Here is a 12,701-nt window from a genome sequence, read left to right as displayed (position 1 = left end):
GTAGACTGAAGATTTTGCAGTATAACAGTATGCATGACCAGTGTATTAAGTAGCATAAATTTTACTAAACTGTTAGAAAATAATGGGGATGTTCTACCAACACTTTAGATTTAGAATTTTATCACTTTATTGTACTTTAGAGGTGGGATAATTTTTAAAAAGCTATCTTCTATGAGCATTTGACTTGTCATCCCTGTTATGGGATAGCTGTCATGAAGAAAATTGCAATCTCTTAGAAAGCAGCATTTATATTTGCAAAGCATATTCTGAAAAAATAAAGTTAGGTTTTATCTGATTTTGGGGAGTGCTGTGGATTGTGCTTAGTCAAGCTTTTTGCTTGTCATGAGGCATTTCATAGAATCCTGATATTAGGAGGCCTGACTTAATGTATCAATTGTATTATGTTTCCAGACTAAGGAAAGGCTGTGGAGCTGGCTGCAATAGTGGTGGAAACATTGAAGATTCAGATGCTGGAGGTGGAGCTTCTTGCACAAGTAATAATGCAACTATCAATGAGTCACAGAGCAGCATGTCACAAGGAGGAGGGAATGCAACTACAGGGCAGGGACCTGGAGCAGTACAGCATCCTCCTGTTGCAGCTCATCCCACAACTTTTCCTGCAGCTCATCCACCAACTCATCCCTCCACTCTGGGTAAACTTAAAACAAAGAAACAGCTTTATACAAGTTCAATCCTATAGCCAGAAATGACCTTTCAGCTCTTTGGCCTAAATTAAAAGAAAAAGCAAATAAAAGTGATGTGATTTTATATAGTGTTAAGAGCTGTTGGATTCATCTCAAACTACAATACTATTTTATGTAGTGCAAGGTTACCAAACAGATTTGAGCAAAAGGGGTATAGTTGTGCTGACAAAATAGGTTAAATAACTTTTTATAACATGTCTCTACACGTTGGATCTTTTCACTTCTGTTGTATTATCTGCGAATGCTAAACTTGTTTCATTTTTTGTGAATGTCTTGTATTACTTATTTATACAGTGAAATGAATTCTCTGTTTCTGTAGTATTCTAGCTGAATCCTATCCAAGGGTCCATAGTGATCTGTAGTTAGGGAGGTGAAAACCAGTAAAGCCTGGAAAGTTTTTCAAAGACTGCCTTTACTCACAAAGAAAATATGCATCTATGTAGTTGAATGAACATAATTAGATCTCTCTGTGAAGAGGTATTTGCAAATACTTATTACAGGAAAAGTAGTGACACCAGTGCTCATGAACTGCAATTTGTTTTTAACTTTAAATGTATTAAATTCTTCTGAACTTGTTTTAAAACAGCTTTTGTTCTAACAAATTTTCTGACCCAAAATTTGAATGTGTAGTCAAGCATATTAAGAAGGAATATTCAGTATTTTGAGACACAAACATCTGTACCTACCTTGTTGCCTTAAGTTTGGGGAACTTAAGTGTTAATATTAAGGAAGAAATTGCAGAAAGAGCAAGACTGAAGCATTTTTCAAGCTACTTGTGTGGCAGGGATTGTGAATTGAACAGAATATGAAATTCCGAGATGAGTAGAATGTATTCAGATGTTCCGCTGTGTGAAATGCAGCGGAGATCTGCGATACAGCTGTTGCAGATGATGTTGATTAGACCAATCAGTTTTATATATCTGTGTTCTAAAATGTTTGTGTGTCAGCAATCTAATGTGTGTGGGAGGCTTTATCAAACTTTTCTGATTCTGTATCTTTTACTTTTAGGCACCAGTCACAGCTCTCACTCTGTGCAGTCCAGCCTTGTCAGACATTCCCCTGCCCGTGCCTCAGTAGCTAGCCATTCATCTTATTGCTACGGCAGTCGTCATTCATCTCTTCGCACATCCACAACAGGCTTTGTGCCTTGTCGGCGCTCTTCCACCAGTCAGATATCCCTTCGTAACCTCCCATCATCCATCCAGTCCCGCCTATCTATGGTGAACCAAATGGAACCTACTGGCCAGACTGGGGTCAGCGTGCAGCATGGACTGCCCTCTTCTAGCAGCTCCAGCCAAAGCATCCCAGCCTGTAAACAGCATGCCCTTGTGGGCTTTCTAGGGACAGAAGGAGGGAGTAATGCAGCTGAAACTCAGTCAGGTGGCAATGCAAGCCCTGCAAATCAAATGCAAGCCAAAAAGGATGACGTTATTTACAGAATCCAGGTGAATAGTCTAGAAGAACAAGTTAACCTATGTTTCCACATGCTTTTGTTAGTTGTTACTTTGTATGTTGTTGAAAGCATTACTTTTAAGTACATACACATTCAGGAATGTCTGGGTATACAGTTTCTGCATGGTTATGTTTCGAGAACTAATGTAAGAAAAAAGTTTTCTGGACAAGAAGCCTTCCTGCATGCTCCTGGTTTACATTATTTATGTTTTGCTGTAGTACAGCATTGAGAACATCAGCAGAACTCAGTTCCACTGCATAGTTAGCCTTTATACATTGTAGCATGTAAAGCTAAACAGCTTCATTTGCAGGGTACAAAGCAACTAGTTTTTTTCTTTGAATCCAAGTAGATTTTCCACAGAAGTCACTGTAAATATACTTGTTTTCACTTTCACGTGTATTTATTCCTTGGTTATTGCTATGTCAGGGTTTAATGAGCGGCAAACAGTACAGTATTGACTAAGTTAATCCTGGCAGCCTTACTTGTTTTGAAAATCCAGAAATCTGTATTTTTGCTTTCCTAGCTTTTATCAGCCCCACATACATGTCTTTGGCATTATATTAGCGGAAAACATCAAGAAGTGTATTTAATAGACTAGATCATAATAAACACGATTGCTGATGTCACCTCAGTTTAGAGTAATCCTTAGTAAACTGCATCATAGTGGGCAAAGTTAACTAAGTAAATTTTCAGGTCTGTCCTTAGTAGCTTTTGTTTGCAGGCAAGGGCCCTTTTATGAAGCTGCTTACTTTCCCTGTGTGAGGAGGATAAAGGCAAAGTGGACATGTGCCCTTGGATAGTGGACATTGTGAAGTTTTCTCTGTCCTTAAATAAGAAGTAGTTTTCAGGAGTTTTCTCTTGCTTCCCCTGTGGAAAAACCAGTTTACTTCAAAACACAGAGCAGGTCTCATCTAACCCTGCTAGTAGATAAATACTTTTCTGCCTAGCAATAAATTCTTTAAGACCATGTTACTTATTATGTTCTGTAAGAAGTAATGAGCCGATTTTAACAGCTCATCATCACTTAACTCTTCCCTGCTACTACGCTGTATGCTGCCAATGCTTACGTTGTGCTCGCTCCCCAGACCCTGCTGTGAGCCAGTATAACTGAAAGAAGTGGGAAAGGGAACCAGAGCTGTTGCTTTAGTGAACTGACATATTGTCAACTGTGTCTGAAACCACAGCCTAATTTCCAAATTCAGTGCTGCACAGGCTGTTTCCTAGCCTGGAGCTTGTTTCCAGCACTGAAATGGGTCAGGAATCAATTTCAGTGGGTTAAAGCCAGTTATATGGGAGTATGCAAAAGGTTACAATTTATCTGTTTCTTTTAAATTTTGGCTGAACTAACAGTCAAAACTCAATTCCTACTTATAGTTAATGGATCCCAGTCAAGTACTGGAAGGGATCAACGTGTCAAAAAGGAAAGAGCTGCAGTGGCCAGATGAGGTGATACGGCTAAAAGCTGGAAGAAACAGCTGGAAAGACTGGAGTCCTCAGGAAGGCATGGAAGGCCATGTAAGTTTTGCTTAGAAGTTGCCAAGCTAAACTTAAGGCAATGTTTTGGTTCTGTGGCAGTCTGCCTAGATGTCAAGGCCAAAGATAGATGTACTAGTAAGTTAGATCAGCAGCTGTCCTCAACGTCACTGTTGCTGTCCTAATTTGAAGCAGAGAGATATTTCTGCAACTTTATGCAAAAGATGCAGGATGGTGTTTCAAATGTTGTCAACCATCTCTCCTTCCTGCCTGCTTCCCCCTCTTGTCATGAACTCTCAGGCATTTCACTCATTCATCCAATTTTCATTTTCTTTAAATCCCTGAGCAAATACAGAAGGTCAGTCTACCAACAGCTCCTAAATTGAATGATTAACAGTATTTGGTTTTAAATTATTCTGATCAAAAAAAGAGCCAAATAACATTCTCTTTAGATGTCTCTTTATTAGATGTCTCTTTATTAAATATCGTGTTTTCTTCCCTTTAAGAAGGAAATCTGTTCTAAAACTTGTGCAAGCCTATGACTTGAAATTTCGTCTCTTTTCCGTAGGGGTGTTCCATCTACATTTTATAAAAATTTACTGCATTAGTTAGAAAACTTATCTCCCAATTTAGACTCTTTTTATGAGGAAAAAACGCAGATCTATCTCTGAAGCTTTTTGATTTTTACTGAGGTGTACACTTTTTTTTTTTTAGCCTTTGTATCTATAAAGATGCTCCAGTGACTATTCTTTCTGTGATAAATAGTAAAAGGGAAGAGTCACTGACATTGTGTTTGCATTGGTTCATCAATACAACTGTATTTTCATTTGGAATATGGCAGTTTTGGCTGTTTAGAAGGAATGTCTTTAACTGTTTACCTCAATTGGAGGCATTACTTATAAATTGGATTCAGGGGATGGATTTTGCCATCTGAAAGTCCACATCACTGTGGATGTATGTGCAAACTTCAGGTAAGAAATGGCGATATGCCAGTAACACAGTGTATGCTGGATTTACCTTGCTGGTACGTGTTTGTGAAGGAAGGGCCCTGAAAATACAATTATTCATGGAAGGAATTTATCAGAGTTAAAAGTCCACTCTTAAGATAGTAGAGTTGCCTTGTAGTTAACTCCTGGGAGTAGAATGCTGTTGTAAACATTCACAATGTTTGGTTTAGACATACTATTGCAAATCAAGAATGTCATAAAGATACTGAATGTAGAGGGTTATATTGAAACATGTCCTGTTGTCTAGTATCATGGGACAGTTTTTTTCAGGAGTTTGAGTGTATTTTGTGAACTGCAGCACACTGACATGTGCAGTGATTGATGTTACAGAAAGATTAAAACAAGAGGATTTAAAGGTCAGAGTAAGCTGCTGTTCTGAATGCTTCTCATCTATTTTTGGTGCAGCATACTGGCAGGTTTTTTTAGAAGAGCATCTTTTAACCTAAGAGCAAACGGGAAAGCACCAGATTATCCAGTGTGTGATTAGGAGAAGAGGATTTAACTTGATGACATGGTTTCCACTGCCTGTGGTTAAAATACTAGTATCAGTACACTCCTTAGCTCATAGGATAGCATTCCCTTTCTGATCTTTTAGCTGTGGTCCTTACTGCAAATAGGCAGAAATGATTCTTACCTGCTGAGATGCTGCTCATCAAGCAGTTTCCCCGACGAAGCCTTATGTCAGTGCTCTCAGTACGAACTTCTGCACTCAGTAGTTAAAAACTTTGCTACAGAGTAGAAAAAAGTATTTTTCCTAACTTTGCTTTTCATTTTGCTAAGTATGCAGTACAGTATATATATATATAAGGCAGAAAGACATGATAAAGTTTCTTCAAGGAAATTAAATTTAGCAGTCCTCTTTGTAATGTAGCTGCTTTTTCCACATTTTGAGATAAAGGTATACTCAGCATTATCTTTCTATGATACATGACCCTGGCATGTAGAAGAACCTTTTTCCTCTCAAGGGATTCTTATCACCTCTTGTCTATATAGTGACATTATTTTGCATGTTATCAATCATTTATGGGGACCAAATAAATGCCAGTCATGATAGAAGAGATGGTAAAACTGAGTGTGGAGGTATGGCTGTGGTGAGTTTTAATCTGTGTACAACTTTTGCATGTAAACAGTTTTCAAGGAGCCATGATATTGATGCCTTTGGAATCAGCCCTTAGCTATCTCAAAGGCACCAGTTGGACAACAAGGATGTAGTACCTGGGACTTCATTGGGCAATGTTTTATGTGTCTGGGGATAGAATATTCCTGGCCTCATTCCATACAGCTGTGTAAGAAGTTCATAGGGACACACTTTGAAGTCAGACTTTAACAGACCACTTAAATATGCTGTTGCATCAAAGGGAACTAAACATGCCATGCTTCCCTGGCTGAAATGCTCTCCCTGTGAATGTAGCAGAGATCTCATGCAGTGGACAAAGCTGAATCTCCTTCACCCAGTGTTCAAGAAATAGTCAGCTGTCTGCTGGGTTTAATGAAGATGAAGTGGATCTCTTGGATTTGATCTTGGAAGATACAGATCACTCGTGGTTTTCTGTCCTTTTTTCCCCACCTGTGTCTTTCAAACTCTTGAAAACTGTACTGTCTTGGATTTTGTAAAAATTAATTTTATTTGCTTTTTAACTTACCTTGTCTTGAATGAAGGGTTCTTTTCTCACAGCTGGCAAATTTGAGGTAATTCTGTTTCAGTGGAGCTGGCAATATTTAAAACCATGTTACTGGAGCATTCTTATGGTTTCTTTGAGGCACCTAGAAGTTAAGGGTATATTTTTATGGAGGCAGCTGAGCAGAGACATGCAAGGTCATACAAGGGCCTGTATGGAAAAGGGACCTTTTGATGGTCAGTATCAGGCAGTATCCTTGGGAGCAGCAGATTGAAGTACCTGAATTCTGTAGATCCAGGGGAGTCTGGGAGAGTAGTTTGTAGCTCTATTTCTGAAATCCTTCCTCTTTGTAATACTTCTAATTTTAAATTATCTTTGAATGACTTAATTCAGAAGATCAACCTTGCATTCACAGTGAGTAGGGAAAAAATTAGGGCAAAGGCTTTGACTCAGAGGAGACTGTAGTTTACACCTAACTCCTGATAAATTGAAGTTCTGTGCCATTATGTGCTGCACAACACTGAAGTATTTTAAGACTTACAGCTAGAGCATCAAAATATCCCACATCTGTACACATGTAACAATTTTTCAGTTGTTACTCACTTTGCATGAACTGTTTGGTTCTGCTTTGGGTCAAGTTTTTTGTCCCTGCTGAAATCTAAATCAAAGACTGGCTGTTCTCAGGTAAGCAAGCTGTTCTCACAGTTGGCCTCATTGTTCTTAGAGGTCTTTTCCAACCTAAATGATTCTGTGATTTTAAGATGCAGATCTTCAGCAAGACTTAAACAAGTAGCTTGTCTGTGGATATGCTGTCACTGAAAAATGAACAATTAAGTCAGTACAGCAGTTATATTTTTGCTCCTTTTGCCCTGTAAGAGTCTGGAATTATCAACCACAACTTTGATAAGGCAGCTCTCCATATGGAGCTTACATTTTATTATACTTTTTTTTCCCCCCAGGTGATTCACCGCTGGGTGCCTTGCAGCAGAGATCCAAGTAGTCGGTCACATATAGATAAAACCATCCTGCTGGTTCAAATTGAAGATAAATATGTTGCTGTTGTTGAAACTGGAGTCCTTGAACTTGGGGCTGAAGTGTAAAGCTCTTTGAGACTGAAACTTCCCCTTCTCCAACGGTTCAGAAGAGAGAAGGGTCCAGAAGAAGCAGCTCCTGGGACATGAAACTTTGGTCTGGTTGTAGGAAAGGACTTGAAACACAGATTTGTCTAAGTCCCTTTCCCCAAATAAACAAGTGTAAGAAACTTTTTTAAGTTGTTAGCTGCTGAAGAAACACTTGCATGAAGGATAGATTTGTTGAGACATATCTTCTTGTTTATAAATTTTGTTATGCATTGCGTAATGCTTTAAATCAACAAACTTTTCAGTTCTAAGATCAGAGCACCTCATATTTTTCTAATTGTTTTGCCAAAAATTGCCATGTCTTGTCACAGAGTGCGTGGAATTCATCCACCTTATTTTAAAGAAATTGACTACAAACCTTCAGTTTGGTGAAACAGTGTAAGGGTTTCAGGTGTGGCAAGAAGAGACTGAACAGATGTATAGATTCTTATTCCTTATGAGCTAAACATTAATGAGAACTGCACTAATTTTTTTACAGCAATGCACTAAAAACAACCCTGAGATTGCTGAGAACATTTATTTATATATATAAATATAAGTATATAAAATACCATTATTTAAATTGCCTTTGGGATTAATCCCCTCCCTCTCCATATACATGTCGATGGTAAGGGCTGTGCCATGGGTTTGGTTCTATGTTCTGTATTTCGTACAAGTGCATTTGCTGCATCCTCTTCACAATAAATGGTAAAATAACAAATACATAGAAAAGCACCTGAGTATCCCTGTACTACATCAGACTTTATTGTGGTGGCAGTGGTACCTCAAACCTGTACAACACGTCTAGCTTTAAAGTGGGCCCCAGTATATGACCTTTCATCTGTCCTCCCTTCACTAGCCATAGCTGCTTGGCTTCTTTACACCCCGAGCTGGCTGTGTTGTTTCATTGGCTTTTCTCTGGCAGACACGGTTGTTATAGTTTTTTAGGGGGAGGTGCAGGTCCATGATTTCTTCATGGATGCTTGAAGGTTTTTTTGATTCTATCCAGTTTAAAAAGAAAAAATGGCAACAACAACCTCCCCCCCAACAATAACAAAAAGAAGAATGCAAGAAAACTTGACTTCTGTTTTTTAAAGATCTTTTGTAGAAGGCACAGCCCTAAACTTGTATCACTTTTACCACCTTGCCTTTTCTTTCCCTTTAGTCTTCATTCTTTTCTATGACTTGAATTTTATTTTCTGTGATTATATATTCTATGTAAGTGTAATTTGAGTATTTATAACTGTGAAGTTGAATTATTCATGTGTTACATATCCTAGGTTTTATTGTATTTTTTTAAAAGTGTGTATTCAGGGAAACAAGTAACTCAGAACTATCATGGGAGTGTGAGAGGGAAACTGGTTTGTTCTTGACTTGCAATTCCTATGATTCGCTTTTCTTAATCCGTAAGAAAAAATGTACCTGTTATGATTGTTTCCTGTTTCTGACCTGTAATTATATAGGACTCTGTGGAGAAACTGCATACAGTCCTAGCTTTTGGGAGCAGCCATCTCCTTCCCAGTCACCTCCACTTCTTTATATGTATTGTAAGCAGAAGAGACTTCTGATATACCACAGAGGTTATAGTAATTATTTCTCTGACATCAGAGAAACATTGTCCATTATGTACCTAATGTAAGAGTGAAATTATACGGGAAAAGAAAAAGAAAAAAAAAAGGAAGGAACAGCTACCTAGGAAACATAAGTATTCCAACTCAAGTCACTGTATGCCATCTAGCCGTGAAAGGGTAAGTGTGTGCCTGGTAGCCTGTCAATTCTAGATACTGTTCCCAGTGAATGATACTGGGACCTTGCTTGCATCATATACTATGCAAACTTGTCCTCGAAATACTCTGCATCTTACAGTTGCATATTACTATTCAGTTTATTCCTGTGCAGTCCCATTCAGTCATGGTATAAATGCACAGTTCTGGATCTGCCACAGTTAAAACTATATTGGACAACAAAATCATTTATCATATGTACACATTATAGTGTAGTTGAATTCATCTCCTGCATATCTGAAATGTACAGTAGATGAACCTTCTTTAGCGGTCTGGTACTGCTGTCATCAGGAATGAAGAAAATGTGTAAGTTTTGAATTGAAAGTGTTTTAGATAAGGTTTTATTCTAAGTCCTTCCCTTCAGGTAAATACACCTTTAATTAACCCTTCAGGTTTCTCTATCACTAAGAGTATTCCTTCATTTTAGGAAGAGAAGTTTGTTTGAAAATAAGCCCCCATTTGATATTAGTTGCATGGTTGTTGCTTTTTTTTTTTCTTGTACTGAAGCCTTGAGGTAAACAAATGACTGAAAAACAAAATACATAGTTGGGTTGTTTTTTTTTTAAACTTGACTGAAGTAACTTTCAGTATGTTAACCCTGGCTCTGAACAATCACTCCCTTCAGGGCAAGATAAGGACAATGTCCATTGCTGATAATAGACATGATAGGAATTAATGGCTTGTTGACGCAGAAATTTTAGAGCATATGTAACTGCCTGGAATTAGATCAGCAAACAGCAGATGGGGAAAGAGAGGCTTTTTTTTAAGGGGCAAAGAGAATTGATGGATATTTCTGTTTTTTTTTAAATCATAAGGCTTTTGGTGTGTTGCCTTCAGGAGATGGATTTTAATGTGGCCAGCAAACAGGTTAATACCTTCATTCAGATACTCAGCAAACATCTGTTGTGAAGCCATTCTCATAATCTTCATATTTATTCCAGATGTGCTCAACAGAAGCCACCTAGTTGAAATTTCACTCTTCCATAAGGCTTTGGAAAATCAACTTTTTAAAATTTTTCCTGAACTCTTTAAGATTCGTCTGTGATTGTGTGTTGGTTTGTGTCTTTGGTTTCCAGTGTGCAAGTGACAAAAATGTGTTTGTTTTCTTCTGATTCCCCACAAGATAGATCTGTCTGTGCAAACCTCTTTTTTAGGTGGAGATAGTTTTATCTTTTGCTTTCTTTTCTTGGCTTTTGTCCGGATGTGTAATATTTTTCTTCTTCTTTGAGGATAGAAAAGATGGGTATTCTCAAGTTAGTCCTGTCAGTCCACATTGAGTTTACCATAGAGTAGTATTTTATAGATCTTTCTTCCATGAAAACCCATTATAGATGAATATTTTACTTTGTCCACTTGCATTGTGATATTTTCTTGCCGTAAGAACATTCCAGTGAAATCCCACTGTTGTAGCTTTCAGGTAGATCCCAATCTATTTTCTTTTTCTCAGATTGCTTTAAAGGTGGTATCTATTTGTACATATGTTAGGACTTACTTCTCCCTAAAACACTCAATTACAGAAAAATTATTGAAAACCCCACTACTTAGATTATGTTCATTAGTAAAAACGGCTACTACTTGATTTTTTTTAAAACCTCCTCCCATTTAACTCCCCTGTGAAATCTTTTAAAATGTTCTGATTAAAACAAAATCCTCAAACTGTATATGTGACACCACTGATGACACCTAAGTTTCTGTGCCACTTGCACTGTATGATACTAGTGATGGATTCTGGGAATCTCTCTCATGGTTCAGCATATGTGAAATGGTTTCAGAGTTGTGGGAAGATGATGGTTGTTTTCTGAGATAATTCCATGTAGGCTGAATGGTGCTACAGCTGCTTTGCCTGGGACATCTGGCATGTCTGCGTGATGATCTCAGTTTTCCAGTCAGGTGTGCAGTTATCATGAGGCATTCCTCATCTCATATTCACAATGCCTTGGGGACTGAAGAACTCTTTGAGAAGCCTGGATAACCGGTGAGGTGACAGATGATGACTTGTGGCACAGGTCAATGCCTTTGGTGCTTTGGCAAGCAGCCATAAAGCTTGATCTGGTCTTAGGCAAGGGGGGAGAAAAGATGCCTTGCAGTTGGATTCAGCTTTCTCTGTAATGCACACACCACCATACAACCTAGGACTATAGATACAAAAACACTGCTTTAAAGATCTTTTTCAATTTTAGAACTCTCTGTTCACAAAATGGAGCTGGGTAGATTGCATTTCCTGCCATTAACAATATTATTCAACTTATATTGGATTGGGGTTGTACCACCACAGGTTTTATGTACTTGATTTTATTAAGGAATTTTATACCTATTATATAGGCATCTATTCTGTTCTTGTCTGGCTTGCTATTTGATAATCTCATGCAGTACATTCAGTGACGCTGGACTCTTTCAAAAATTATACAGGTAATTCCTGGTGCCTTAGTAAAAAAGTGGGTACATAACACCTTGGTGGAAAGTAACGCATGTGACTTTTTACCCCAGCATGATATGCGTATTTCTAAAAAGGTGATTAAGATGGCTGCCCCAAAAGATTTTGGGAATATACCTACATCACTTGGTCACAAACAGCTGAATATGAGCAATTTTTATGATTTCTGGTATGTACAGTTTGAATAGATAATCCTGGTACACTTAGGCCACAACTTTGAAAGATGGCAATCAAATAGCTGGACATGTAACTTCTTACAGACGCCCCCAAAAGCTTGACAGTAGCTGCTGGTTAGGAAATTGAAAGGGGAGTTGAGCATAAATGAGAGGATGGCTTTGGTTTTTAATGGACAATGAAAATATATATTGCCTCTACCAGCAAATGGTTACATTGCCAGGGATAGGGATATGTGTTCCTGCGTGTCTGTGAGTGTGTATGTGTCTGCGTGTGTTATTGGAAACAGCCTGTAAATATTGTAGCTGTTTAAAATGGAAAAGGCAGAGAGTTTTTTGCAACATGTTGCAGCAAAAGGACAGTATTGACAGTGGAGAAACACTGAGAAATAAAAAAACCTTTTTTCACTTGTTGTCATTTATTGCACTATTACATTCTCTTAAGATATCATTCTCACAAATTTCCTGTAAGGACTATTTTAAGTTTATTCAAATCACCCTTTAATGAAGGATTCTCTTGTTTAAAAATTATCTCTTACGTAGATGTAGTAGTAGAAAGGATAATCTCAGCTATTCCTATTTTATTGCTGTTTTCATGCTTTTACATAAAGGAGTGCCACATGCCTTCTCTTCTACAGTTAGAATGGTTTGTCTTTGTTGAAGCATTTTCTCTCTATCGTTCATTTCCCTTTTCTTGAATGTTTTTCAAAGCCCAGAACACTACTGTACTGTCTATGCTCAGTAATTTTTCATTTATCATACTTCCCAGGGAAATATTTTACCTAGTGTGGTTTAATCAGTGATTTCTAACTTTCTGCTGCCCTTGATCTGATAGCTGAGTGCAGCATTGGGTAAAGTCCTGATGAACACTGTGCTTACATGAAGCACCTGTTGATACGGTGAAACTAATTTAAAAACATTCTGCTGCTCTCTGTC

At 37.9% G+C, this 12,701-nt stretch overlaps 1 protein-coding gene across 8 annotated transcripts in view; it reads left to right on the top strand.

Moving 5' to 3' along the window:
* The window catches only part of PCNX1 (pecanex 1), an 89,417-nt gene extending 77,244 nt beyond the window's left edge, over window positions 1-12,173 (top strand). For all 8 annotated transcript variants that reach the window (XM_064658258.1, XM_064658262.1, XM_064658259.1 and 5 more), the window contains 4 exons: window positions 412-653; window positions 1,713-2,149; window positions 3,532-3,672; window positions 7,216-12,173. In XM_064658258.1, the coding sequence (XP_064514328.1) occupies window positions 412-653; window positions 1,713-2,149; window positions 3,532-3,672; window positions 7,216-7,356 (961 nt within the window). In that variant the 3' untranslated portion in view covers window positions 7,357-12,173. The remainder of the gene's footprint in view (window positions 1-411; window positions 654-1,712; window positions 2,150-3,531; window positions 3,673-7,215) is intronic.
* The last annotated feature ends 528 nt before the right edge of the window (window positions 12,174-12,701 follow it).

Source organism: Pseudopipra pipra, chromosome 6, assembly GCF_036250125.1.
Source record: "Pseudopipra pipra isolate bDixPip1 chromosome 6, bDixPip1.hap1, whole genome shotgun sequence".
In the NCBI taxonomy this organism is placed as follows: Eukaryota; Metazoa; Chordata; class Aves; order Passeriformes; family Pipridae; genus Pseudopipra; species Pseudopipra pipra.
The sequence above is the reverse complement of the archived record's forward strand: the minus strand, read 5'-3'. Positions and strand labels throughout refer to the sequence as shown.